The sequence below is a fragment of the Meriones unguiculatus genome, chromosome 2 (assembly GCF_030254825.1).
Source record: "Meriones unguiculatus strain TT.TT164.6M chromosome 2, Bangor_MerUng_6.1, whole genome shotgun sequence".
NCBI classification, from domain to species: domain Eukaryota; kingdom Metazoa; phylum Chordata; class Mammalia; order Rodentia; family Muridae; genus Meriones; species Meriones unguiculatus.
Genome location: NC_083350.1, coordinates 115,604,947 through 115,632,702, shown reverse-complemented (window position 1 = coordinate 115,632,702; position 27,756 = coordinate 115,604,947). Strand labels below are relative to the sequence as shown.

At 38.0% G+C, this 27,756-nt stretch overlaps 1 protein-coding gene across 8 annotated transcripts in view; it reads right to left on the bottom strand.

Moving 5' to 3' along the window:
• Positions 1-27,756, bottom strand: part of Lin7a (lin-7 homolog A, crumbs cell polarity complex component) — a 147,291-nt gene that overhangs the window by 82,689 nt on the left and 36,846 nt on the right. For 5 of the 8 annotated variants that reach the window (XM_060378012.1, XM_060378014.1, XM_060378016.1 and 2 more), the window contains one exon: positions 9,175-9,293. The exons of 1 other annotated variant lie outside the window; for it this stretch is intronic. In XM_060378012.1, the coding sequence (XP_060233995.1) occupies positions 9,175-9,293 (119 nt within the window). Of the gene's footprint in view, positions 1-9,174; positions 9,294-27,756 lie in introns of those variants that run through there. 2 more of the 8 variants (XM_060378013.1, XM_060378017.1) reach the window with 1 other exon arrangement.

Sequence of the window (27,756 nt, the reverse complement as noted above, 5' to 3'; positions counted from 1 at the left end):
ATACATGAACAGATTTCCTCTGGAAAAGCCATAAAACTTCAGGTAACTAAAACAATGTACCTAATTCAAATTCTAAATATTTTTTTTTTTTTTTTTTTTGCAAATTTAGTTCCAGCGATATGGTCATGAAATGACTAGGAAATTTTCAAGGGCTCGGGCAAGATATCTGTTAGGGAGATGCAAGGTTTTGACACTAATGCATACTGATGGCAAAAGCAGTAAGTGCCTCTGGCTTCAACCACACTGAGCGAGCTAGATTTTGGATGTAGGAATTGCCTATGGCCTCCACATGTACAGGCTCTGCCAAGACTTTTCTTCCATTAGGACTTTTGCTTCATTAAAAAAAAATACAAAACAGTTGACTGTTGGAAGAAGTTGGCCTTTAAAGGTATCCAGGAAGCATCACTCATATCCACCATGGGTCATTAGCCTTCGCATGGTACATAAAATTCAGAAACAATGACAGTTTTTGCCCAGTTGCACACAAAATGGGAATGACACAGCTGTTATTTTCACCACAATTGGCTTCAAAATATTAGCAAAATGTCAGAGTTCAGGAGGAGGTTATATGAAATGAATAGAGGCTTTACTTGTGTTTTCTTCCTTTTGAACTACCCACCAGTTCAAGCATTTCTAGATCATTTAAGTTGATGAAGCTCTTCCTAGCAACTCAACTTTTCTTTTTCTCCCTTTATTTCCTTCTTTCTTTCTTTTTCTTTCTTTTTTTTTTTTGTGTGTCAAGACTTTCATGATGGCGTGAATACAAGCTTAATAATGTACTTCCTTTTAAAGTTTGTGGCTTTTTTATAGTGAAAAGTTAACCTACATTGTGTAATGCAGTTTCAAGAGGTTCAGAAATTAGCTTTCCTGATTGTGTATGCTCATTGGTAGGAAACGTAACACAGATCAGTCTGGCTTTTGTGTCCCATTCCATTTAGCAATTCAAATAAAATCAAAGGAAATGTGAGGACCATCAATTTTCCTTTGTTTGACATTTTCCGATTTTAGTGTAATGTCAAGAGAAAGAGGTGTGAATAACTGTAAAGCCAGATACATTTTCTTTAATTCTGTTGGATGTGGTGGCATCCTAGATGTCTTCATACAAGGATAATAGTGCGTATGAAGAACCTGTGCTACTCTACCCAGGCATGAAGTAAAGCATTAAAAAACTTATTAAAGAAGTAGAAACAAAACAAGAACACCCCACACATTTACCATGCATAACTGTAGCTTTTTAACAATACAGGGATGAAACAACACTTAAAGTGTCGTGTGTGTGTGTGTGTGTGTGTGTGTGTGTGTCTGTGTGTTAGCCCTTACTTTACCATTTTTATACAGGATTTTTCAGTTTAGGATTTCATGTTACAGTAACCAACACATGGCACAGTAAAATCTCAGCAAACTCTTCCTCTAATGCCGGCCTAATCTCTAGAATCTTTAAGGAACTCAAGAGCCTTTTAAAATTTTAATGTAAAATATTAATGAAAGAGCTTAATATACATTTTGTAAAGCTCACAGAAGTCCATTATCACTTGCGAAATACAAATAAAAGCACAATTAGATACCACCTCACTCTAATTGGCTGGCTGTTATTAAACAGAAAAAAGATAACCAAAATTATTCAGGATGGAGAGAGAAAGGGACAAATAAAGACTCTTGATTTCTAAAACTACTTTGAAAAATGTCATGAACGTTCCTCAGAAAATTAAAAATAGAACCAATGTATGATTCAGCATTCCCAGTCTGGGAATATACCCAAAGGAAATTAAATTGGAATGTGAAAAAGATATCAGTGCTTCTGTGTTTAATGAAGGACTGTTCACAAGGAATAAGAATTAAAACAAAGGCTGCAAGACAGCTCAGTGGGTCAGGTCGCTGGCCACCAAGCCTGATAATCTGAATTCAACTCCTGGAACCCACGTGGTAGAGCCCACCTGGAAGAAACCGACTTCTGACATTTGCCCCCTGACCTCCCCATTAGAGTCATGGTATGGCCCTCTGGGCAACAAAACAAACACATGTAGAAGATTTTAAAGTATTAGGACAAACCTAAACCTTTAACAAAGAGATGGTGTGGTGTACACACACAACGCAATAGTATCCACTCTTAAAAAAAAATAGATGAAACCCTATTATTTGAGACAAAATGGATGAACTTTCAGGGCATTATGTTAACTGAAGGAAGCTAAGTACAGAAGAACGAATTCGATGAATTATGTTGGTGGTCAGTTTGACCAGGTTTGAAATTAACTAGCAGACACGCCCCTGGGAATCTCTGAGGGAGGTTCTGTTCAGACACGGTTAACTGAGAAATGAACTCCAAAACTAAAGGTGGGAGGTACTATACTGCTAATTACTGTCCTGCCAGATTGAATAGAAACTGGAAATAACAACAAGCTAGACAGCCAGAGCTGCGCCAGCTTTCATCTTTGTCCTAACAGAGAATGCAAAGAGATCACTCCATTGCCCGCTGTGTTTGGACCACATGCCTTGTTAAACCGGGAGCCCAAATCTCTTCTCTTAAACTGCTTCTTTCAGGTGTTTTGTTAGAGAAAGTAGAACGCTAAGCAGTACAACAAACACTGCATAATCTCCCTCAGATGTGAACTCTAAAAGCAGCTCATTAGAGGGAGAGAAGAAAAACAACATCTGGAAGTCGAAAGGGGAAGTGTGGGGAGAGGGTTATCACAATTGGCAGGAATAAGTTTTGGTGTTCTGCTCTGCAGCAGGGAGATGACAGTTAACCAGAAGGTGGTTTTCATTTCAAAATAACTAGAAAGAAGCTTTGAAATAGTCTCAACACACTGTGACATGATGAAGGCAGTGGGCAATGCTCACTATACTGATTGGATCGATATACAAAGAATGCAGGCATCAGATATCAAATTCTATTGTGCAAATAAAAATGAAAATCTCTCTGTCCAAAGGTGGCTTGAAATACATCCTCTTGCCTTTGTCATTACTGTCAGAAGAAGACACTTTCATTTCTAGTGAGCCCATTAGGAGATATTCTCACACAAACTTGGGTTGCCTATGGTCTTAATTTTTATCTGGTGCTATGGCATGGCTTCTTGTCTCTCCCTTAATCCAATCAAATTAGCTAAGAAGTCTTATGTTACACATAATTTCTCTCCTCATGACACCAAGAGTAACCTTGCCTTGTCATCATATGGCAATGTATCTGTTCTCTTACTATGTTGGGTGAGTTATCCTAAAAGCAATACTCTGCATCAACATGTCTTTTAATATGTGGGACCCCGTATTAAAAGTATCATCCATTTTCTTTCACTTTATTTATACCGTTAAGTGTGGGAACTTCATATAGAGAACTTGTATAAGATTTAGATGAGGAACAGATTGGTAATGCAGGGCTAATGAACTCTACCCCTAGGAACAAAAGAAAGGAACAGAGAAACAATATAGGAACGAATGCAATCCATGACTCACATCTCTCAAAAACAGTTAAGGTACATATTGCCATAGGGACTTACATTGTTTACTAATTTCACACACATTAATTAATTAATTTTACTTTATTTAATTTTATTTATTGTATTTGATACTGGGATCCAAATAAGGTCTTGTGAATGTTAAGAAAATACAATCAAGCATCCATCTATCCCCCTTTTTAATTAAAAAGGAGAGGGGGAGTGAGCGTATCATAGCAATTAAAGCTACTGCTTGCCAACTTTTACCAAAATAAAGTTTGTTTGAGGCTTCCGTTCACATAGCACTGGACAAAGCCGTTGGGATGCCTACGTGTACCTTTATTGAGGATGGAGAAATCCAGCTCTGAGGTGTGATAAGTAGTTGATGAGAATTAGCATATTTTTGTTCAACACTACCGTCTATGACAGAATGGTATGTATGTGAAGGTGGTATATTTTCTTACATCAGGAAATTTTAACACGTATATATGGTGTTTGGCTAAAGAAAATAATTTGGGTGACTATATAATTTTGTTCTATACTTTTGGCTTAGGTGTGCATATTACAGTAATAAATGCTGGAGGCCATCCTCCCCAGGATCCATTCTTGGCAGTTTGTCACACTCAAGTCTGGAGCACAAGGTTCTGGGAAAGAGGCAGCTCAACCAGGACAATGGTCACGGAAACCAAATTACTAGGTTTTTGGGTTACTTTGTCTATGAAAAGAATTTATATTTAGTTACTAAAATTGAACCTTTTTTTTCTCTCTCTCTTTGCTAATGGCTTAGTTTTCATTATTTGTATTTTTTATTTGAGCATTTAACACCGTGTATTTTATCACATTCTTTCCTGTCCCCCAGTTCCTCCCAGGTTCATGTTCTCCAGAATTCATGTTCTTTCTCTTAAAACAAAATCAAAAACAGAAAAAGTCACTAAAAATCATCGAATTCGATTTGTGTCAGCCATCTACTTCTGTGCTTGGGGCCTGCCCCGGCGAGCAATTGATGCACTCACAGCTGCTCCATTGAAGAAAACTCATTCTTTCAACTCGCAGCAGCTATCCTTTGTGAATAGCTTCTTGTCGGGGAGTAGCACTTTGTGCCCTCTTCCCCTTCTCAGTACTGGGATTTTGTCTGACTTGAGTTGTGCCAGTCTCGCGTGTGCTGTCACAGTTTCTGTGAGTTATCACTTGCATTGACCCGGTTGTGTCTGGTAAACGCTGTTTCCTTAAAATTGTCTGCTCTCCTTGGCTGGTATAGTCTTTCTGCTTTTTCTTTTTCCTGCACAGATCCAGGAGCTTTGAGGGGAATGGTATGATAAACATTGCATTTAGGGCTGAGCACTACTATTTCTCTCATTCTCTGGACATTAAACAGTTGTGGGTCTCTATGTTAAATGCCATCTACTGCAAGAACAAGATTTTCTACTCAGGGTTGAGGGGTGCACTGATTTCTGAGTACAGCAATATGTCACAAAGTCATTTTATTGCTGTGTTCATGTAACAGAATAATAGTAGTGGGTTTCTCCCTTAGGTCCTGTGATCTATCTTGTCTCCGGTTCCTAGTTGATTCAATACTTTATATTGAATCAGCACTTGATTCAATATATGATATGAGTTCCAGCTCATGGTGGGCTTTAAAAGAAAAAAAAAATCATTCATTGCTTCGCTAACATTCATGCCACTATTGTATCAGAGGACATGTCTTGCAGACAAATCATTATTGCAACTTGGAGAGTTTGTAAGCTGGGTGAGGTTGATGGTTACTTTTCTCCTACAGTAGCATGTACCGTGCCTCCAAGAACTATGAATGGATGGTCTCTTAGATATGATCATTCATACACTTCTTTCTTTATCTGATACACAGAACATGAAATAATAGGAGGAAAATCCTATGTCCTGGCAACTATCCTGCTCTTATATTTATGTTTGTGAGCCTAACCTTTAATGGCTGAGGGAAAAACAAAACAACAAAATAAATGCTTTTAAAATCAAACATCACAATTTCAAAATCATTAAATTTGTCCCTCCACTTTGAATTTTATGCCATTCTAACTATTCAGTGTAGAACTAAAATGCATTGAAGTTACTTTAAAAAAATCACAGAAATGGCTAGTGCTGTGCAGTCTTGGCTACATCTGTCATTTAAACTCTTGTGTGAATATTCTCTTGTCTTCCTGTACAGACATATCCTATTATAGAAATGTAGTATCACATATTATCCCATTTCTTGGTCATGCGCTTTGGGGTTACGGTCACAGAATGGGAGCAGTTTAATCACCAATCGGATTCTCTCAAGATCTGAGAAAAATAAAACAGAACCACAAAATCTGCTGACCTCTGCCTTTGTGCTAAATTAAATGCTGCATGTGACTTGGTGTATCAGTGCATGGGATGCACTTGTCTAGTAACAGAGCAAGACCTTTGTCCAGCATCTTCACCGATGGTTTCCTCTCGGTACTGATTCGATTTGCTTTTTTCAGACTTTAGTATGACAGATTAAAAAAATAGGAAAACTTTCAATATTTTCTGAGCATTGATTTTTAGCATTAAATGCACAAAAGCTCATTAAACTCTTCTCTCAGGAGCACTGCACATATGCCAAGAGCTGTAGTCTTACCCTACATGTACAGCAAAATACGAAATTACTCCATCATACAATAATGATCATTGTTGTGTTTACATAAAGCATTCTTTAAAAAAGTCGATGCTACCTTCTTTTTTTTTCTTTTTGAGCATGTTATTGGCAGTATGTGATCTTTATCTGTTTTTTTTATCTGTAATTATGACAATAGCAATAATTATTTTTGCATTTATATCAGGGAGTTGTTACAAAAGCTAACCCTACCTTCTTGTTCTGAACACATATTATTGGTGGCTGTGTGACCTGCACTACTTTTGCTCGTTTAATTATAGCCAATAATACAGTTTAAAATTTAAGTAGCAGATATTTCTGGAAAAAGAACAGATAATTTAACCACAAAAAATTCCTAAAGGTTATTTAAACGAACACCAAACATTTCAAAGATTCCATGCCAGTCATACAAAGACCAGGAATAAAAGCATTTTTTTGGCTCCAGCTTATTTTACATTTAGGTATTCATTGCCAGACTTCCTAGAATCACTTTCTTTCTTGGCTTTTGATTCACCTATCTGGCAACATATATTCATATTTTTGATGTGTTGAATACTACAATGTGTAGTATTCGTTGGAATACTATGTAAAGTTGTTGTGCTACAATTTTGTCATTGCTTCCCACAGCAAATGTATTACAACTGCAGACTGTAGATGCACAGATAATTCCACACCAATGGTACAAATGCCAGACAAGATGACGATTCCTGTTTAGTAAGTATTGACTCTAAACACAAAATTATGAATATCTACATTAGTGTGAACATAAAATCACTTTTTGACCAGTTGAACTTTGTAGGGTGTTAGGTAGTAATTTTGCCTACACTCTCTTGTTTTGTGCACATCTTTTTGTATTCTTTGTTTTTAGTATGTATTGATTCTATTAAACTTCATTGTAACAGTTTCATGCACATCTATTCAATTTTCCAGGTCAAACCAAGAACCAACTGATAATTCTATCTCTCATATGTCATAAACTCAGTTCATCAGCACTCTCAGTTCATTGTCACCTCAGAAATAGATGAAATATTTGACAACCTCCTACTATTATACTGCTGCCACCATTCTGTCTTTCGCTTCATGTCCTTGTTCTTTTGTTTCTGGTCTCTTATTTTTACTTCTGTATCAGTATTTGTGTTTTTACAGTAACCAGGGAGGCCTTTCCCAAAACAAATCAGGTCAGGTGAAAACTCTCTCAGAGTGCCTCACAGAGAATAAAGTCCAATGTTTTTATATGGCCTATGAAGCTTTTTGAGCCTGTTTTCAGGCTGCTTCTGGGGAATGTGCCTTACTCATTCCATAGAGACATGCAGTCTTTTAAGGTATTTATTCATGCACCAAGTCCATTCTTGCCTTTGAGGTTTTGCATTTGTGGTTTGCTGTGCCTGAAATGTTATCCTTCTTGGGACGTGTGTGACTTTTTTCAACATTTCAATTAGGTTTCTCTCTCTCTCTCTCTCTCTCTCTCTCTCTCTCTCAGTAAAATCTCACTCCATCCCCCTGCTCCTACCTTTCTCCTGTCTATGGTGTCATTACTCTCCCACTTTCTATCATAGACTTCTGGCTCACCGTTTTCTTTCATGAGAAGTGGACATTTTGTGAACACAGAGTCTTCAAACTTGACAATGAGCTATGTAGTTAGTGAGCAGAGATAAATATTTTATGTGCCTTGTGCTTGTGTCACTTTTGCAGAAATCAGAATGCTATGACACAGAAGAGATGATAGAGTCTCTGAAAAAGGAGAAGTTGGCTACAAAGTCTCAAGAGATTACACAGTTCAAAGAAGAAGAGAAAGAGTCTGGAGAACTTAGCTGCTTCCTCTACAGAGTTTACAGGAGGTTATCTGAGAAGAGTCCATGGGTTTCTGGGTACCTTGAACTTTTCATGCTAAGGTGAAGACAGGTGTAGAACTCAAATGGCTTGAGAAGTTTCTTTTCAGCCTTTGATCAACTCACAGGTTGAAATTTACTAATGTAACTATATTGATTTATTTAAAGCTATATCGGTATTAACCAAAAGCAAATAGTGAACACGTTCACCTGAGGAACACTGAGCACAAATATAGCCTAAATCAAACCCAGACTAAGTCTAAACTCTAAATGAGGTGCAGAGGCTGTTTAAATTTACCGTGTATGAAACTGCTTCTGAATTAAGTAGGTCTTTTTGTACCCATTAAGGACTCCTAAACCAGCATCACCCAGGGCCCACGTTACAAATGGCAATAGACACCTGCTGCATCTGTCCTTCCAAGGCATGTGCCCTGTGCCAAACCAGACTCTTCCCGGCACTCAGCAGGTTCATATAGCCTTGAGGAGAAGATCCATCAGCTGTGACTCCTAAAGCAACAGCTATGCTAGATTTATATGCTTTGGGTTCTGATTAAGGAATTTTTCTCTAATGAGTGATGTATGATGGGTGTTGGATAATAGGTTACTGAATAAATGATATAGCTTATATATCTCTAGGAGATTTTCTTGTGAGCAATTAAATTATTCAGTTAAATAAGTCGATTCTACCATAATCCAATTTATAAAATTTAAATTGTCATATGAACACACTTCTTCTTCTTCTTTTTTTTTTTTTACCTCACTTAACCAAAACAATGAGTAGGCAGGACTCATTAAGCAGATTTGCTACAAAGGCATGGCAGCATAGTTGGGGATTTTTTCTATTATCATATTAGATAATACTTGAGTAACCATAACTTCAATTGGTAGGAAGTTACTCTTTCAGAGTGAACTATGAAAGATTTACTCAAGGTGACCACTAAGGAATCACCTTGTTAATTTTGGTTCTTTCTACTTGAATTTCCAGGTGGCTGCACATGACTGCTGAGGAAGTCAGGATGCACACCTACAGTCACCTGCCGAAGCAGGTTCTTCGCCGGTATCGTGATATCAACGTTCAGTTTTATATAAATGTATAATTTCTGCCTGGGTCTATTTTAAGAGTTTAGCAGACTAAATTATATTTCATCATCTGTCCAAGGAACTAAAAACAGAAAGCAAAGATGTACTTCCAAGCTTAACAATTTCAACTGTTTATATGGCAAAACGTGTTTTCTACTCAGAAGACATATGGCCGAATGCAGCTGTTAAATTCTCAGCGTCCTACCTCTCGGATGGCTGTACAAAACTCACTCTGAAGCACCTTTTTGAGAGACTGTAGCTTGTGGACTGGCACTTCTCCGGATTCTTGCAGCTTTTCCAGTAGTTCGATTGCTCTTGCGACATCTGAGTGGGGAAGAAACATTAACATGGAGACAGAGTATAAACTAGCACATCAGCAAAGTGCCATCACTGCAAGTGAGTAACGACATCATCCCAGTTGATAATCTGGTGGACTTCTACTGTAAAATCAGAATTAGTAGTCGAGAGCTTATTGATTTCATCTTCTGGTCAAAGGCCGCTTTAACTTGTCACACAAGTTTTTACTCGTTTCTTTGATGGTATTTATTAGCATTAAATTCACTAAGCAATCCAAATCCCAAGACCTTTCTACTTTAGCCTGTTAAATACTGAAGTATACCCATCATAAACATCGGGGCTTTGTGTGTGTGTGTGTGTATGTGTGTGTGTGTCTTTTCTTTTTATGTAATGTTTATTATAGATCCATATTTTCCATATATGATGAATTTGATTGTTGCACAGTTCCTGCCTTCATCTATAAACTCATTGAGGAAGAAGCCTACTTTGCTTGCTGCTGCTCCCATAGTCTGGTATGACATTAAGAATAAATATTTGATGGATAGAATGATTGACTCACTCTCCCCCATCTCGCCACGGTTGCATTGTTCAGGTCCTCATCACTGTCTTCTGTCCAACTGAAGTAATATATTCTGTAACTTCTTTGAATGTTCTATATGTTACTTTCTTGAAACAGAGATCTGATCATACCCTCATCTACTAGCCTTTAGAACAATACTGAGAGAGTTTTCAAATATTAATGTCAAAGGTTAATGTATCAAGAATTATGTTATCTTCCATAGCCAGCGAAAAAGCTTAAATCCTTGGATTATTTCACATTGCCAAGAGAAAATAACGTAATGAAAGCCTATTTAAAAATATTTATAGTGATTTCTTCCCACACAGTTGCTATAGTCAGCACCCTACTGAAAAGTCACTTAGGCATTAAACAGTAGGATATTAAGCTTTCAATTCCTAGGCAACTAGCTACAGAAAATATTACATATCACTGCAGTAAGATTATAAATCCATTCATGCATCCATTTGTTCATCCATCCATCCATGCATCTATCTATCAGTTTAAGTTTCTGCTATATGTACTATGAAGCTTATCAAGAATAATATATTTCCTTTCTGAAATCATGGAATTCACAATCTAATGAGAAAAACAATATAACAGCAGAGTAGCCTGTGTGAAAAACTGTTACACTTGTGAATTTGGCAAGCTTAGCATGGGTGTGTGTATCTAACTGGAGCAAATTAGCAGGAAGGGACTTTAGAATCTCCCCCTGAAGTAGTTATTTTGATTGCCAATTGTAGCCCAAAGTCAAACAAATCATGACATCGGTGTTACACTCAGTTTCTAAGGTTTGACCTCTAGTACATAAACTGGAAGACGACACAGTTGGACAACACCAGACACATCAACACTGACAATCACTGAAGCACCTGCTGAGATGTTAAGCATTTCTAGCACATGAAATACTCTACCAAGATACCCCATGGGCACAAAGAACTCAGTATGTTTAAAATTGGACTCCTTATTTTTCCTTGAATCCAGCTCTTCTTTTCCTGCATTCTATATTTCCATTAATAGGACCCCAAGCAGCCTGACTCCCAAGCTAGACTATGGCATCATCTTTCACACTTACTCCCACATGAAGTTAGTCAGCAAGCACTATAGATTCCATCTGAAAAGTGCCCTCTGAAAGAAATTCTCCGCTTCATTATTTCAGGGAAACCTTCATCGTTTCTCACTGGCGGTACTGGAAAGTAACCTGACTGATCACCTTTAAAGCAGTCTTTCCGTTTTCAGACCACCCACTGCAGTGTTTCTAGAGTAAGTCTTCTAAATGACAAATATAGTTCTTACACCCTTGTACATAAAACCCCACTGACATCAAACTACCTACTAGATAAAGTTCAGGGCTTTGGCAATCAAATTCATTTCATGCCGTACTAAACACCTCCAAGTGTATTTTGGAAATCCATTTTTCCTCCTTCTAAAGCAAGTCATAGAATGCCACACCATCATTGCACATTTCCTGTCCATTGTCAGGAACTCCATTCATTCTTTTAGTAATGCTTCCTTGTTTTGTGAACAGAGACTTAGTGGCAGAGTAGCTATTTTTTTCCCCCTTGCTTTTATGGGATGCACTGCTCTGGGTCACAGATATACCAAAAAGATGCTTATTCTTTAAACAATGTTCTACAGGAGGACCATGCATGTTTATAGCAAAGGCATACTTCATCATGTGGGAGGCAAGAAAGAACTGGCACTAGCAAGCTCATAGGGATGTGGTGACAACAGGAAAAGGGTGAAAAACTTTTTAGGAAAACAGAATCAACGAAGATGAAAGCCTTGATTAAGGGCATGTGGGTCATTTAAAGAACTGAAAGGAGTTCAGTTTCGTTAAAGCTGAAACAAGAGACTGTACCAAGAGATGAAGCAGAGACAAGGCATGTCATGGGTGATGTTTTAGTTTCTGTGTGGGAGATTTAGCTCAAACAATGTCTCTCCAAGGATGTCTTCTTTGAATCTGTGTTCCTATGGCTCTTTACTCACTCATCTTTTACACTAGCTATGACTCTCACTTAATCTCACCTTGCACACCTGTCTTCCTCCTTTTTACAGCAGAGAGATTACACACTTGTTATTTGTGTGTTCCTATCCTTGTGTGGTATAGTGTGTGTTCATATGTGTGTCCATGTGTGTCCTGGTGAGCAGGAGTACAAAATGGTGGGCCATATTGGTCTGTAGTTGGGAAGCAGAGAGATGAATGTTGGTCGTTAGCTTGCTTCCTTCCTTTTATTCAATCCAGGAATAAAAAAATATTCCTTTTATTCAATCTGTTGATGGTTCCAATCACATCCAGAAGGCATTTCCTTACTTCATTTGAAACTTTCTGGAACTAGAACCCTCGAACACATACTATTTTTTTATGATGATTCTAGATATAGTCAAGTTGATAGTTCAGATTAGCCATCACAGCTGTGTGTTATAGTCACCCAGGGAGCTCTAAAAGCACAGATGCCTGGTGCCGTCAGCCACATGCAAAGGATTCCAATGTGCTGGCACAGCACCATATCTGGACATGGTGCTCAAATGAATCCAGGGCTGATACCACTGCTCTAAGGAGCATGACTATTTAAAGTCCCTATGGGATTATATTGTGCTGCTACAGCCTTTAAAAATTGGTTGCAGACTAATGGCTCCAAATATAATTCCTGAGCTTACTTAAGAGTGCTGACTGAGGTGCAGGCTCCTCATCCTCATCCCCATCTGAGAGATGCTGGTTGAGAAGGTGCAAGAATAAGGCCTGAGTTTATAAGAAATTCTCAAAGTGAGTGTGTAAATACTGGTCCACTCATTAATAAGTAATGAATGTGAACAAAATGATCTTAGTTTCTTCATTCTTAACATTCCTGAAAACCTTGCATTCTGTTATTTTTTGATGTAGTATATAAAAGGATACTAAATTGGATTCTTCAAGGTATCTAAAAATTACTGATAACGGCTCAGAGTTTAAAGTGATTGTGGTTGAGTACCACTTAATTTTAATTTCTTAAAACAACAACAACAACAACACCCCCCCCAAAAAAAACCCCAACATTTTAGCTGGGCACAGTGGCACACACCCATAATCCCAGCACTTGAGAAGTAGAGGCAGGCATATCTCTGGGAGTTTGAGGCCAGCCTGGTCTACAAAGTAAGTCCAGGACAGCCAAGACTACAAAAAGAAACCCTGTCTGGAAGCACACCCCCACAAATGACATTTGAACCCTGACTAATGAACCTAAAATCTCTGATTTGTATCTATTCTTTGTGGTTTTTAAGTTTCAAGGTAGATTTTATGGCCATGTAGAGATGAGAAAAAAATACTGTCCAAGAAAAACAAACAAACAAACAAACAAACAAACAACAACAAAACCTATTACGTATCCCTGCAGTATGACTTACTTACTAAAAGGTAAACTAGTTTGGTTATATTACACTATTACATCATTCACAGTCCTTACACGGAGTACCTGGGGGAAAGACAGAATATTTCCAGAGAAGATTTTTTATTAATTTCTGACAGAATCTCGTAACATTTGCTTCTGCCTCATTAGCTAAGGAAGGAATGTCCCAGGGGAACAATTGTTTTCTAGGAGGAAAAGAGACTAGCCTAGCTTTCTTGGCTGCAAAGGCAGTGAGGATTGTAATCAGCCTGACTTTTGTGTGTATCTGAGAAGATCAAGAGGGTCTAGGAAAAAAATTGCTCTTGGATCCTGAGCCTTTTGCTGATATTGGTACATTTGAGTCCAGCAACATGAAGCCTGAGAAATACAGAAGGTGATAAAAGCTAAAGATTCTAAAAGCAAAAATGTGGAAAACAATGGACCCTCCAGTAGAATCCTGGCCAGTGCTAAAACCAAAAGGATAATAACTGAAAACTGGACACAAGACCTGGACCTTTACACAGAATTCTGGTTCTGTACAAAAACAAATAAACAAACAAACAATAGAAAAAAACCAAGACCAGAATCCTGGAAGGAAGACAAACTATTGAGTCAGCTCAATAAATTACGGTGTACAGCTGATTTAGTAGAGCTTTCCTGTAGCACTTCTTTAGAACTTCCTGTATTTATTTTGTGAAAACCAAACTGGTTACTAACATAAAAGCTTGAATCTACTTGTGTATCTTAGATTAGGATGGACACAAAATAAGGACTGAAGGCTGCTAAAAATCCATTAGGAAAGAACAGTTTTTCTTTATGAAATGTTAACCTTGTTGGGTTATTCTTGATATTCCATGCCACCAAAAAGAGGGGACTCTTGGGAATCACACTGATAATACCCATCCACCCATATAACTTCAGTTCTATTTACCCTTAACAAAAATAAAACAATGCAAACTTTAATTGAACACATACAATTTGGCAACCTTAGTCCATTTTCAGATGCTCTATGAGAGTACTATAGATGGGTTAATTTATGAAGGACAGTTTGCCTCTCTCAGGGGTTCTAGATGATAAGGCATTCAAGACCATAGGACTGTAGCCTGAAGAGGGATTTCTTACTCAATCACAATAGAACAAAGGATATCACGGAGGACGTGAACAAGACAGAGCTAGCTTCTACAGCAAAGACACTCTCAAGAGACCCAAACCACATCTACAATAATGGAATATGCTGGTAATTAACTCCTCCACAAAGGTAGAGCTCTAATGACTCATCCCTCTCAAAATGTTCCGGTTGTTCTTGTTACAATGGCAATTAAATTTTAACACTGATTTTTACAGGGCTATTCAAACCATAGCTTGTCTCTACGTCTCCCTCCCACTTAGATTCTTCTGATAAACACAATGCATTCTGCCAATCTCAAGAATTTTAAAAGCTGAAATTTATCCCAGCAACCCCCCCCCCGAAGTTTAAAGTTCAAAGTTTCACATTAATCAGATGACAGGTGACCTGCAATTCATGATTCAACCTGAAACAATTTCCTTTACCTGGAAGATGGTGAAATAAAAATGTAATCTGCTTTCAAAAGACTGTGATAAGACAGGTGTGAAATAGATAGTAAGACTCCAGAAAGTAGTATTAGGCAAAACATAAAAATTGCAAACTAATTTTATAATTAGGCCAAAGTACAAATAAGGCTAAAATGGAACAAGGAAAAATACAGCAAGTCTTAAAACTGGATATTTATTTAAGTCAGTGTCTTGCCAGGTAGACATAGAGGTGTAGAAGTAAGAATTTATGTTTATACATTCATGCTTTCCTTGACTCTCTACTACTGTCCTCTCCATCAGTGCTTGGCTCTGATCTTTCTCTCCATAGTAATCATTTTGTACAACAGTTGCATGGGTCATCCCATTTGTATTCTTTTTGAAACAAAATTCTTTCTTTTACACATATAAATTTCAAATTGTACAAATCCTTTTCTGATTTCCAATTTTCTTTTAATTCTGTCCTCCATCTTTAAATGGTTTATATACTATCTCGCAATGCATATAGTTAAAAAGTCGCCATGCAGCTGCTCACGTGCTAGCTGTTCAGATAATTTTTCTCGGCTAGATATTTTAGCCCATCACACTGAAGTTCTATATTCCATAAAGCCTTAGGATATGGGCATAATTTCACTGACTTCTTTGTTACTATATAACAGGAATGTTCTTTGCTTCAGTCTCCAATATCTTGTTTATTTCTCATTTCAGTTGGAGATTGTATGGTCTGTACTGTCTGTATTTCTGTCAACATCCCTACAGTGGCCCAGTAATTCTGAGACATTAAGAACTTTCCCTAACCTCTTCAATGTCTGATCTCCCATTAGAATCACCCTTAGTACCCTGTTCACAGCAGCATACCCTGTTGCTAGGCTCTTTCTTTTTTTTTTTTTTTCTTTTTTTTTTTTATTTTTTTTATCAGTTACATTTTATTAACTCTGTATCCCAGCCGTGTCCCGATCCCTCATTCCCTCCCAGTCCCTCCCTCCCTCCCTCCCTCCCTCATCTCCACTGTGCCCCTTTCCAAGTCCACTGATGGGGGGGACCTCCTCCCCATTCATCTGATCCTGTTTTTCAAACCCTCTTAGCTTCTCTTATTTCTGCTTGTGTACTGGTTTTAAAAACCATTCTTAATTTTATGACATTAGTTGTTGCTATAGCTCCTCATGGATACGAATCTGTGTCAGTCTGTTCTCTGTGGCTATAACACAGACTCACAGACTGGCAACACTTATAAAGTAAATCTTTTTCTCACAGATCAAAAGGCTGGGGAGTCCATGAGCATGGCAAGCAAGCCCACACAAGTCAGAACTCATGCTTGAAGTAAAGTTATTGAGAATACACAGCCCTCTTTCTCCGTAATGGTATAGATCCACACTGAACATGGGTCCCTACTTACCTAATTGCCTCTTAAAGCTTTTACCATTTAACATTGCAATTACAACTCATTCAGCACAAAGATAGTGAGGAAACACAGAAACTACAATATGAAGCCATTGTTTATTAATATCTTCACAACTTTTAACTCAGTTTATCTTCACATAATTGTAAATGGGGTAAATGTCTGTGTTATTATTCTCATCAGGGTTATGGAAAACAAATGGGAAATTTAGGGTCTTAGCAATGCTAAACCCTGTGCCCTTTATTCCCATTTCCATCACTATTTTTCTTTCAGCAGCTTTTCTTCTTTGACATTCAGTAGTTTTACAATAGCTATGTGCTCTGCGGGCTTTCTTGGTCAGACACTGAGCTCTTAATTTTTCCTTTTTCAATACAAATTAACCCTTATGCATTTACTAGTGTACCTCTCTCGGGTGATAGTTATTGATCAACAGGATCACCTGGAGAGCTTTCAAATGACAGAATAGAATGGGTATTAGTCTAGGCAACCCACTGGAATTACCTGGGAGCACTGAAAAATCACAGATGCCTGGATCCTACTCACTAATATTTCTGATTTCACTGAGGCTGTGTACGACCTAGGTATCAGAGTCTTCAGAGTTCCCCAGCAATCACAATGTAAAGTCATGTTGGGAATCACTGGCATAGACTCTCAATGTATCCTTGTCACCCCTCTTACTTATAATGATACAGATCCAGAGGAAAAAAACTTGTTCTCCAAGAAAGGAGCTGACAATGAAAATTTGAAATTTGAATCAAGCTATAAATTTTTAGAATCTGGGCAATGTTTGTAATGTGGCTTGATAACCCATATGCTGCCAGATGTTTGTGTCTAGAGGATCTACTCTCCAGCTATCACTAAACATAGATCCAAAATAGATTTTGGCTTAAAGAGTGGATATGTTCTGAATCTGTGCAGATCTTTTTGTCATTATCCCATAAACAGGAGAATATAAAAGTGACTTATATCGCATATTTTAGTTATTTAATACATTAGGTATAAAGAATAATACTGAGATGATTTAAAGTATATTTCCTTATGCTATTTTTATATAACAGATTTGAGCATTTACAGAATTGCTAGCTACAATGAGTGTATTTTTCAGAATCCTTGTGAATTAGTGGCTGTCATTGAAAGCTATCTACAGTACTTAGGAAAACCTTTATATACATAAAGATTACTATTATCCCTACCCTACACCCCCCAGAAATAAGACTTAGATAGATGAATTATCTGGCCCAATGCTATACAACCAATAAATGGTAAAGGGGGGCTTGAAAAAAAAACCACAAATGTTTAGTTCTGTTGGCTATGAATGTATTTATTCCTCTAACCTGATACTTAAAACTGATTGAAAAAAAAAACAGAGAAATGTTTCATACCAATTATTATTATTTAAATATGGCAATACATAACATCATGAACATGCATAAGACTGTCTCAGAATGCACTTGATCTTAGTGATGACATTAAATTGTAGAGAAATGGTCAAGTCTCTCTCCATAGAATGTTGACAATAGTAATAGGAAAAATTTGTTAAGAGTTCATTAAAGATACAGCAGTCTAGAAACCAGAGCACTGTGAACCAAATAACAGAGTGTAAGAAAGGACAGAACTCAAGCTTCCAGTAGTCTGGAGTAATCATGAAGTCGTCTTTTCAGTCTTTAATGATGACTTATGACTAATTTCACTGCCATAAAGACTTTAGTCCATAAGTTTTTTGAAGCTGAAATATGGTTATTTAAAGCTATTTTGTACTAGGGCAACAAGAATATACTAAATGCTCCAAAGTCTTTTTCCCTTGCTGCCATCCACTACAACATGCAGAAAATGAGCACAATTCTCCCTCCACAATCTATCTTAATATCGAGCAGGCGATTATAGTACAAAGTCCAAAAATGCCTTTCAGATGGACAAACTGCACATTTATGCTTTCAGAAGTTGATCTTCGCTCCTTTGTTCTTTCTCATTTACCTTGACAGCTAAATGGGTTAATATGTCTAGAGTTGAAATAACAATTATATGATGATGAAGATGGCTTTCAGGTCCTAAGGTAAGGATGCAGAAGCAGGAAAGGCAAGAGCCTAGTTCTTGATGTGTTTACCCAGCTCTTGTACCTCTGACCGCCTGACCTTATGATTCTTAAAAAGTAGACAAGTATATGCTTTACTATTTGTTTCTCTGCAGTTTAATGTCAAATGCAAGCTATATAGTGCAGAGGAGCATGAGCTTGGTGGCACAGTTTTAAGTGGCAGGGCTGAGATTATACAGAAATTAGTTGTGTGGTATATAGTGATCCCTCCGATTAAGACAGTCATGGAAAATGTCCTATAAAATTTTCCTATTTAGGAAAATGTCATTTAGGGTGAGAAGGAGCCAGCAATTTGAAAATCCAAAAGAGGACAATCCTAAAGGGGACAATATAAGCAGTAGTCTTAAAGTGACAGGAGCAGAGCACACTTGGCAGAAGGTCAGTGTCCTTTTGGTGGCTGTGTAGAATGCTGACCAAAACAAACATGGCAGAGTGAAGGGTTTATTGCAGCTTCAGGTTATATTCCATTATTAAGGAAAGCCAAGGCAGGAAGCAGGAGTCAGGAACTGAAGCAAGGACTATGGAGTAAACTTACTGTCTTGCTCCCGATGGCTTGTTCAACCTGCTTTCTTATACTACTCAAGACTGTGAGACCATGTATGGTACCACCCACAGTGAACTGGGGCCTTCCATATTGATCATTAATGAATAAAATTCCCCAAACCTATGCCCCCGGGACAATCTGATAGAAGCAACTCCTTAAATGAGAGTCCCTTTCCTCAGATATGTCTTGACATGTGTCAAGCAGAAGAAACAAAAACAAAAACCTAACCATCACAACCAAGCAAAGCCACCATTACTAAAAATTGAGAGCAATAGCAAGAGTTGTGTTACAGTTGATGATTAACAGCCAGCTCTCCAGAGCAAACACACAAAATCCATAAAAGCCTTGACTTCTCGCACGCGCTGAATTCTGTTGAGTAAATCCTCCTATCATGTTCTACTTGAAGCTCCTGATATGATATCACTGTCTTGCGAAATTCATAAATATTTAATAAGAGCCTCACAAGCCAGGGAGCAATAGATCTGGCACCCTACTGTATAACGGTCAATGTCTGAGAAATAAAGAAGCACCAGACTTTGTTCAGAGATTTCATAAGTGGGTTTGTTGCATAATTCCCAGGTAAAGTTCTTAGAGATCATTTGGCTAAACAGTAAGGCTATCTGGTTCAAACTACATAAACATTCCCCTGGTTACTATCTGCAGGCCTAGTTATAATGGACCAAGGGTCCACATAGGACTTTAGTTCAGAAACCCTGCCAAGCCACAGAAGAAGCTTAGCTGAGGAGGCGGCAGTGAGGACAGTGAGACATGGAGATAAAACTCAGGTAGGTAGGAAAAGAACTGCTGTCCTGATGTTTACTGTCTAACAAAGTCTCCACAGAATGCCTGGTAAGCACAAAAGTATGCATTAGTGACAGTAAAATTTATTATCAGTGCTACCTTTGTTATTCTGGCTGTTTGGATATCTGGATATATCTCAAATACTTTACATAAGCAAAAGGTGTCAGCAAATTTCATTAAGTACCAAGAAAAGAAAAACAGAAAAATCATGCAAATTATTTAGAAAGTAGATGGCATCAAGGTGGCATGCCCTTGTTATTCTCTTTATAGTCACAGAAGATCCTTCAAGTCAGCAGGGGATTATCTGAAATATTTTATCACTGCATCGGTCAACTGAAGGATGTTATTAAAAATCTAAAATCAAGGAAGCACAAAAGTTGTAACTTGGTAATACTCACTTTATACAGTTACTATGAGGGCTAAATGAGAATGTAGGTATATTAAGATTTTAATGTAAGTGCCTGGAATATCACCTACATTAGAAATGTGTGTGAATCTTCACTTCCTGTTTTATTACTGGCAGCAAATGAAGAAATGTAAAATTAGAGAATAAAGTTCCTGGAACTGTAAGTCCTTTTGATGAAGTGACTAAATGTCTTGTTTTAAAAGATATATTCTTATGATTAACAAACAAAAAGTTATTTTTTGTTTTGTTCTATTTTATTTTTTTCAAGACAGGTTTCTCTGTATAGCCCTGGCTGTCCTGGACTCAATTTGTAGACCAGGCCTTGAACTCACAGGGATCCACCTGCCACTGCCTTCATGAGTGCTAGGATTACAGGCATGGGCCACCTGCTCAGCTCCAATGAAAGTGAATGTAACCACTGAACACAACTATATCTGGTCCTAAACCAACATTTCCTGCAACGCTTTATTGGAGAATTTACTGTTAAAAATATGTTCCAACAAATGCACATGAAACATCAGCTGATAGCTTTGTTTTATTTGTTTTGTTTTTCAAGACAGGGTTTCTCTGTGTAGTCTTGACTGTCCTGAACTTGCTCTGGAGACCAAGCTGGCCTCGAACTCACAGAGGTCCTCCTGCCTCTGCCTGCCCAAGTGCTGGGATTACAGGTGTGTGCCACCACCCCGGCTTAGCTTTTTGAATACATGAAAAAGTTGTGTTTAAAGGGATGCAGCAGATCACATTTATCAACATGATAAAATCAGTGGTCAATGGCGCTTTGTACTTCCGCTCTGATGTAAAAGGAAATCCTGCCAATTTTCAAGTTACTAATGAGACATGACAATTAGTGTGTCCTCCTCATTTGACACTGTCACTGCTTTGATTTACCAACAACTTGCTATGTTTCTTAAACACAGACTAATTGGTTCACCTTTGGAAGAACTGGCTCAAATGAAACAAAAAAACATTTCCTCATTGCACTGTTGAAAGTATTCCACTTTGTACTGATTGTCACACACTCCCTGATCTCTTCCACATGGGATTTGAAGCAACAATGAACTGCATCACACACAGAAAAGTTTGACAACAAAGAAAATTTAAATCATGCGTTTATATAATGACAGGTCCTGGCTGGAGCTCTTCAAAACTCTTTGCCAAGCACATTGCTTCCAACGGAACAATTTATGCCTCAAAATGAAAAGCTATAGTTGCTAAGAGATTCTCTGCAATGGAGGTATCTATTTCATTTGAAAGTGATTACTTTCCCAATAAACAAATCGTTAGGCACACAAAGCTTAAGATAAAGCTTTCTTTGTTAGACAATTGCCGTTATGTAGCCAGAATGAGTAATGTGTTCCCGTTTTCTCTAGGAGCTATATTCAGCATTTTGTTCTTTTTTTTCTTCCTTAACGAAAAAAAATCTAGTTGTCTTTCTCAAGAAGCTAAAGTTGAAGCTTGATTTGCTTACCATCACCTCAAGACCCAGGAAGACAAACGTGTTCCTCTTTCTTCTTCATTCATTTTTCTTTCTTATTTTATTTCCTATCTTTCCTTTTCTTCTGTATCTCTCTCCTTTTCTAGTTCTCTTGCATCTATTTCTTCACATGATTACAGCCCTTCACTGTGAAATTTTATTCTTAATCAGAAAGAAATCAGTTCATTTTAGTGTTCTGCTTCTTGACCTTGATAACATCCACACAAATGCATACCTGACTTGATTGCATTTTCAGAGTTCGGAGGACTGATTTGGCCAAAAGGTAATTCGTCTTAACATGTCAGAAAGAAGTTGTACAAATCACTGTTATCTTTTATGCTAAACGCTCGAACAGAAAGACATACAAATTACTGTTCTCTTTTATGCTAAATACTCTAAGAACTATTCTTTTTCTTTTTCTTTTTTCTTTTTGGGTTTTTGTGGGGGGCACGCTGTTCATATACATTCATTTTGCATGTGTGGGGGGTGACCATGCATGTGGGTATATGTGCATGTAGGCTCACAAGATTGGTATTGGCCATCATCCTTCAGAGCTTTTGCATAATTAGGCAAGGTCACTAAATCAAATCTAGAGCTACCAAATTTGCCTAGACTCTAACCAGGGACTGCTCTGTCTCTACCTTCCAAAGCCAGAGTCATAGGAAGGCTGTCACACTCACCTGACATTTACTGGGTTCTGAGGATTCGAACTTGTGTCTTCATGCTTGCAGAGAAAGCACTTGAGCACTGAGTCATTTCCCTAGCCCCAGCACAGCAGAACACCTAAATTTAAAAATTATTTGTACAAATAAAGCTGCTACAAACATGGTTGAACAACTGTCCTTATTGTGTACTTGAGCATATTTTGGATATATACCTAGGAGTGGTATAGCTGGATCTTGAAGTAGCACTACTCCTGATTGTCTGAGAAAGCGCCAGATTGATTTCCAAAGTGGTTGTATGAGTTTACAGTCCCACCAGCAATGGAGGAGGGTTCCCCTTTCTCCACAACCTCTGCAACGTGTAGTGTCACTTGAGTTTTTGATCTTAGCCATTCTGATGGGTGCAAGGTGAAATCTCAGGGTTGTTTAAATTTGTATCTCTCTGATGGCTAAGGATGTTGAACATTTCTTTTAGTGTTTCTCTGCCATTCTGTATTCTTCTACAGTGAATTCTCTGTTTAGCTCTGCACCCTATTTTTTAATTGTATTGCTTAATTTGTTGCCTTTTTCTAGCAGCTTTATTTGTAATAGCCAGAACCTGGAACCTACCCAGATATCCATCAATGGAAGAATGGATACAGAAATTGTGGTACTTTTCCACAATGGAATACTACTCAGCAATTAAAAACAAAGAAATAATGAAATTTGCAGGCAAATAGTGGTATCTAGAAAAGATCATCCTGAGTGAGATATCCCAGTAGCAGAAAGACACACATGGTATATATTCACTTATAAATGGGTACTAGACCTATAAGATAGGATAAACATATTAAAATCTATACACCTAAAGAGGATAACAAGAAAGAGGTAAGATGATCAATCCTCACTTAGAAAGATAAATGGGATGGATATTAGAAGGAGGAGAAAACAAGAAACAGGACAGGAGCCTACCACAGAGGGCCTCTGAAAGACTTTACCTAGCAGTGTATCAAAGCAGATGCTGAGACTCATAACTAAACCTTGGGCAGTGTACAGGGAATCATATGAAAGGGGGAGTTAGTATGATCTGGAGAGGACAGTAGCTCCACAAGGACCAAATATATCAGGGCACAGGGGTCTTCTATGAGACTGTTTCTTTAACCAAAGGTTATGGATATAACCTAGAACCTCTGCTCGGATGTTGCCCATGGTATCTCAGTATCCAAGTGAGTAGCCTAGCAAGGAGAACAAACACTATTTCTGACATGAACTCAATGGCTGGCTCTTTGACTCCTCCCTCCCCCAAGGGAGAAGCAGCCTCGCTAGGCCTCAGAGGAGGACATTGCAGCCAGTCCTGAAGATACCTGATAAGCTAGGGTCAGATGGAAGGGGAGGATGGGCTTTGGCTATGTATCCCAGGCTATGGCTGGGATACAAAGTAAACCTGTGATTAATATAAAAAATAAAAATTATAAAAAAATATTTGTATATGCCATTGAATATACTACTCTGTCATGCTAATTAAAGACACTTAACATTATTAAATAAAAAAGATTGTAATAAATGTAATTTTTATATCATATTAGCACTTTAACTCTTATTAGCAATGACATTTTGTCAAGTTATATTTGGCAAGATTTAGATTAGAAAATATAGATTCAGAATAAAATAAGATTTAAGGGACTGGAATTCATCTATCATTAGTGATAAAATTTAGCCTACAAATTGGAGCATCAATGAATTTGACTAGAAGGTAGACCATGGTTCATTTTGGCACTCATGGAAATATTTGAGGAAGTCAGTTTTCTAAGCTCTGTTGAATAGTGAATCAGAACTGCACAGTCCAAAGCAAAACATTTTTGTAAGTAGACATTTTTGCTTAGAGGTTTCTATTATAATCTCAAAAACTTACTTAAAAATAAAAAGAAAATGAATACAGTGTGAATACATCTTCTAATTAAGTGAACAGTATGTGTAACTACATGTGAAAATAACAAAACAACATGTGTACCTTAACAACATTAGAGCCCAACAATGCACAACCAGATTCCTTAGTTGTCTGCCCCTTCTCTTTCATATTTTCAGTTCATATAGGACACCAACTGATTTACTGAAGCTCTGTGAAGAAAAACAGGACACTTTCCACAGGGCTTAAGTGAAATTGTGTGTTTTACCTTTAAACTAAGTTGGAGGGGATATTTATGCATATTACCTTTTCTTTTATGACTCATCTATCCAAGGATCTCTTGGTAAAAAATTAGCTTATTGGCTGGCATTTGATGATATTGTGCACAAAAGCCAATCAGCTGTGACTCCTAAAACTGGGTAAACACTCAACTAGATACTTTCTATGGCACAGCGATTTCCACCTAAGCATGTGATTGCAGTGTGTGCGTTTCTGTGCGCCCGTGTGTGTGCATTGTGTATGCGACTGTGTGTGTATGTGTGTGAGTGTATGTGTGTGTGCCTGTGAGTGTGTGAGTGTATGTGTGTGTGCCTGTGTGTGCATTGTGTGTGTGCATTATGTGTGTGTGTGTATGTGTGTGTGTGTATGTGTATGCATTGTATGTGTAATTACCAGCAGATTCCAATCCCCTTTCATGGAGTTGCAGAAACTGGAAGAGAAACACAATCGTGAGGTTGCTGGAGAGATGAGCAATCAAATTGGCTATTTTCTGAAAGGTCATTATTAAAAAAAAAAAAAAAAAAAAAAGAACCTGAAAAATTCAAGTTTTCCTGTCCTCAAGTACATGCGATACTAGAAAATGGATGGATATTTTTATCCAAACTGACAGTTTGATATATTATTCTGCTATCAAGCTACTTAATAATATGCTCCCTCTTTTACCTCATCACTGCTCTATCATAATGTCTTCCAGTCTCTTCGCTGCTCTGGGAATTGTGTAGCGAGGCTAGTGCGGTGCAATCTGTGTTTTTAGATGATGATTAGAGGGCAAAGTCAAGCTGGTGGCTGCCACAGTTGCAGTGAATGGTGGAGGCATTTTGTTGAGTACTTGATTATTATCGGGCGGCATAGAAGCATATAAACTTGCAAGTAAAAATACCACAAAACAATGAGATTTTTCTCATTATCATAGATTCCCTGGAGCTGCTTCCTCAGACTCTCTATTGCTGTTTCTCTTGTAAATCAAACATTAGAAATAGAGCAGGAAGAAAAGCAATTGCTTCAGAATCTTTCGCATTTGGATAACAAATAACTAATGAAATGGTATTTAACCATAAGTGTAGTTATATGAAATATTAAATGAATTGTAAACAGTATAAAAATTCACTGGAGTATTTTAAATACTTTATTTTGTAATTATAATATAAACTATCATTTGGGAGCTTTATAGAGTAAACACGAAGCTCAATTTTATACTTAAGATGTGTTTCCAGATTTACAAACATCTTTCAGTTTCTTTTTTTATATTGTCATTACGAACTACAATCACTTTTTAAAAACAAACTTAAAGCTTATAGCCTAGTTCAAAATAATTTATTTGAATAATTTTAGCTTTATGGTAAAGTGCATTTCAGGTTGCCGTTTATTTATTTATTTATTTATTTGTTTGTTAATTTTTAAAGACTTTGAGGTAATCACAGAACCTTTCATATGCTAGGCAAGTACTCCATCTCTGACCTATATTTTTAGTGCATTTATTCTTACTAACGTGTGTGTGTGTTTCTGTGTGTGTTTGTTTTGATGTCAGTTAGAAAGTATAATACTGTCTTTCTGTGCTGTTTCACTTTGTATAATATAATGCTTATCAACGTTGGGGAGGTGAGAGGAGTTCCTTCTTTCTTAAATGTTGAGCAGTGTTACACTCCATATAGAGCGTATGTCTTTTATTATTTTTTAATTTATTTTTATCTATTATTATTAAAATTTATTCACTTTGTATCCTGGCTGTAGCCCCTTTCAATCTCTCCTTCCAGTCCTACCCTCCTTTTCTCTTCTCCCCCATGCCCCTCCCCTAGTCCACTGATAGGAGAGGACCTCCTTCCCTTCTATGTGACCCTAGCAGGTCTCATTCAGGTTGGCTGCATCATCTTCCTCTGTGACCTGGTAAGGCTGTACCTGTCAGGGGGAGGTGATCAAAGAACCAGCCATTGAATTGTCAAAGACAGTCCCTGCTCCCCTTACTAGGACACTTACTTGGAGAATCAGTAGCAGCCTATGGGCTTCATCTGAGCAGGAAGTCTAGGTCCTCTCCATGCATGGTCCTTGGTCTCTGTAGGCCTCCCTGGGCCCAGGTTTATCTTATGGTCAATTAGGTTGACTCTGTATTTTAGTAATGATGAATAGTGTTACAATGAACACAGAAGTGTAGGTCTGTCTTCAACACATCAATTTCATTTCCTGTGTGTATGTAAATAGTGGTGGAACTGCTGGATTATATTCTAGCTCTGTTTTTTAATTTTCTTGGAAACCTGCTGCAATTTGTATACTAACTGGCAATTTCCCCTAACAGCCTACAAGTGTTTCCTTATCCTCCATAGGCTCCCAATACCCATCATTTTTATTTCTCATGATGGCCATCCTATAGGTACTACTTGATGCTTTATCTGGTTTCAGTATGCACTTTGATACAGGGCATTTTTGTTCATGTACTCTTTGGCCATTTGTTTGTTCTATTTTATGGAATGTCCATTTGGGTCCTGTGACCACCCAAAGTACCTTGCCCAGTACTTTGACTGTTTTAAAACTGAATCAACTTTCTTTCACCAAGTGAGTTCTGATATATTTTGGCTACTAACCTGTTATCCGATGTACAGCTTGTGAATGCGCTCTTTTCACACCATAGGTTTTTCTCTTTACGCTGTCACTCGTTTCCTCTGCTAGGGAGAAGCTTTTCACTTTGCAGTGATCACATTTGTTTACCATAGCTTCTGCTGCCTGTGCTTCATATTGGGAAGAGCCATTGCCCAGGCTGTAACTAGGGCTAAAACTCAGGATGCTAAACAGGTTACCTGAGTGTGCTACCAACCAAGCAACGCACAAGACCTTGAGATATTTATTATCTGGTGCAAGTTAGGGGCCTATTCTAAGTGCTTTTTTTAAAAATTATTTTTATTTTTATTAATTACAGTTTATAAACCTTGTATTCCCCCCTGTAGTTCCCTACCTCCTCCCCTCCCAATTCCACCCTCTCTCCCTCCCTCTTCCTCACCCATGTCCCTCCCCCAGACCACTGATAAGGGAGTTCCTCCTCCTCTTCCCTCTGATCCTAGTCTATCAGGTCTCATCAGGACTGGCTGCATTGCCTTCCTCTTTGACCTGGTAAGGCTGCTCCCCCTTCAGGGGGAGCTGATCAAAGAGCAGGCCAATCAGTTCATGTCAGAGACAGTTCCTGTTCCCATTATTATGAACCCACTTGGACACCGAACTGCCATAGGCTAATCTGTGCAGGGGTTCAAGGCCATCTCCATGAATGGTCCTTTGCTGGAGTATCAGTCTCAGAAAAGACCCCTGTGCCCAGGCTTTTCAGATCTGTTGCTGTCCTTGTGGAGCTCCTGTCCTCTCCAGGTCTTACTTTCTCCCACTTCTTTCATAAGATTCCCTGCACTCTGCCCAAAGTTTGGCTATGAGTCTCCGCATCTGCCTCAATACGCTGCAGGGTAAAGCCTTTCAGAGGACCTCTGTGGTAGGCTCCTGTC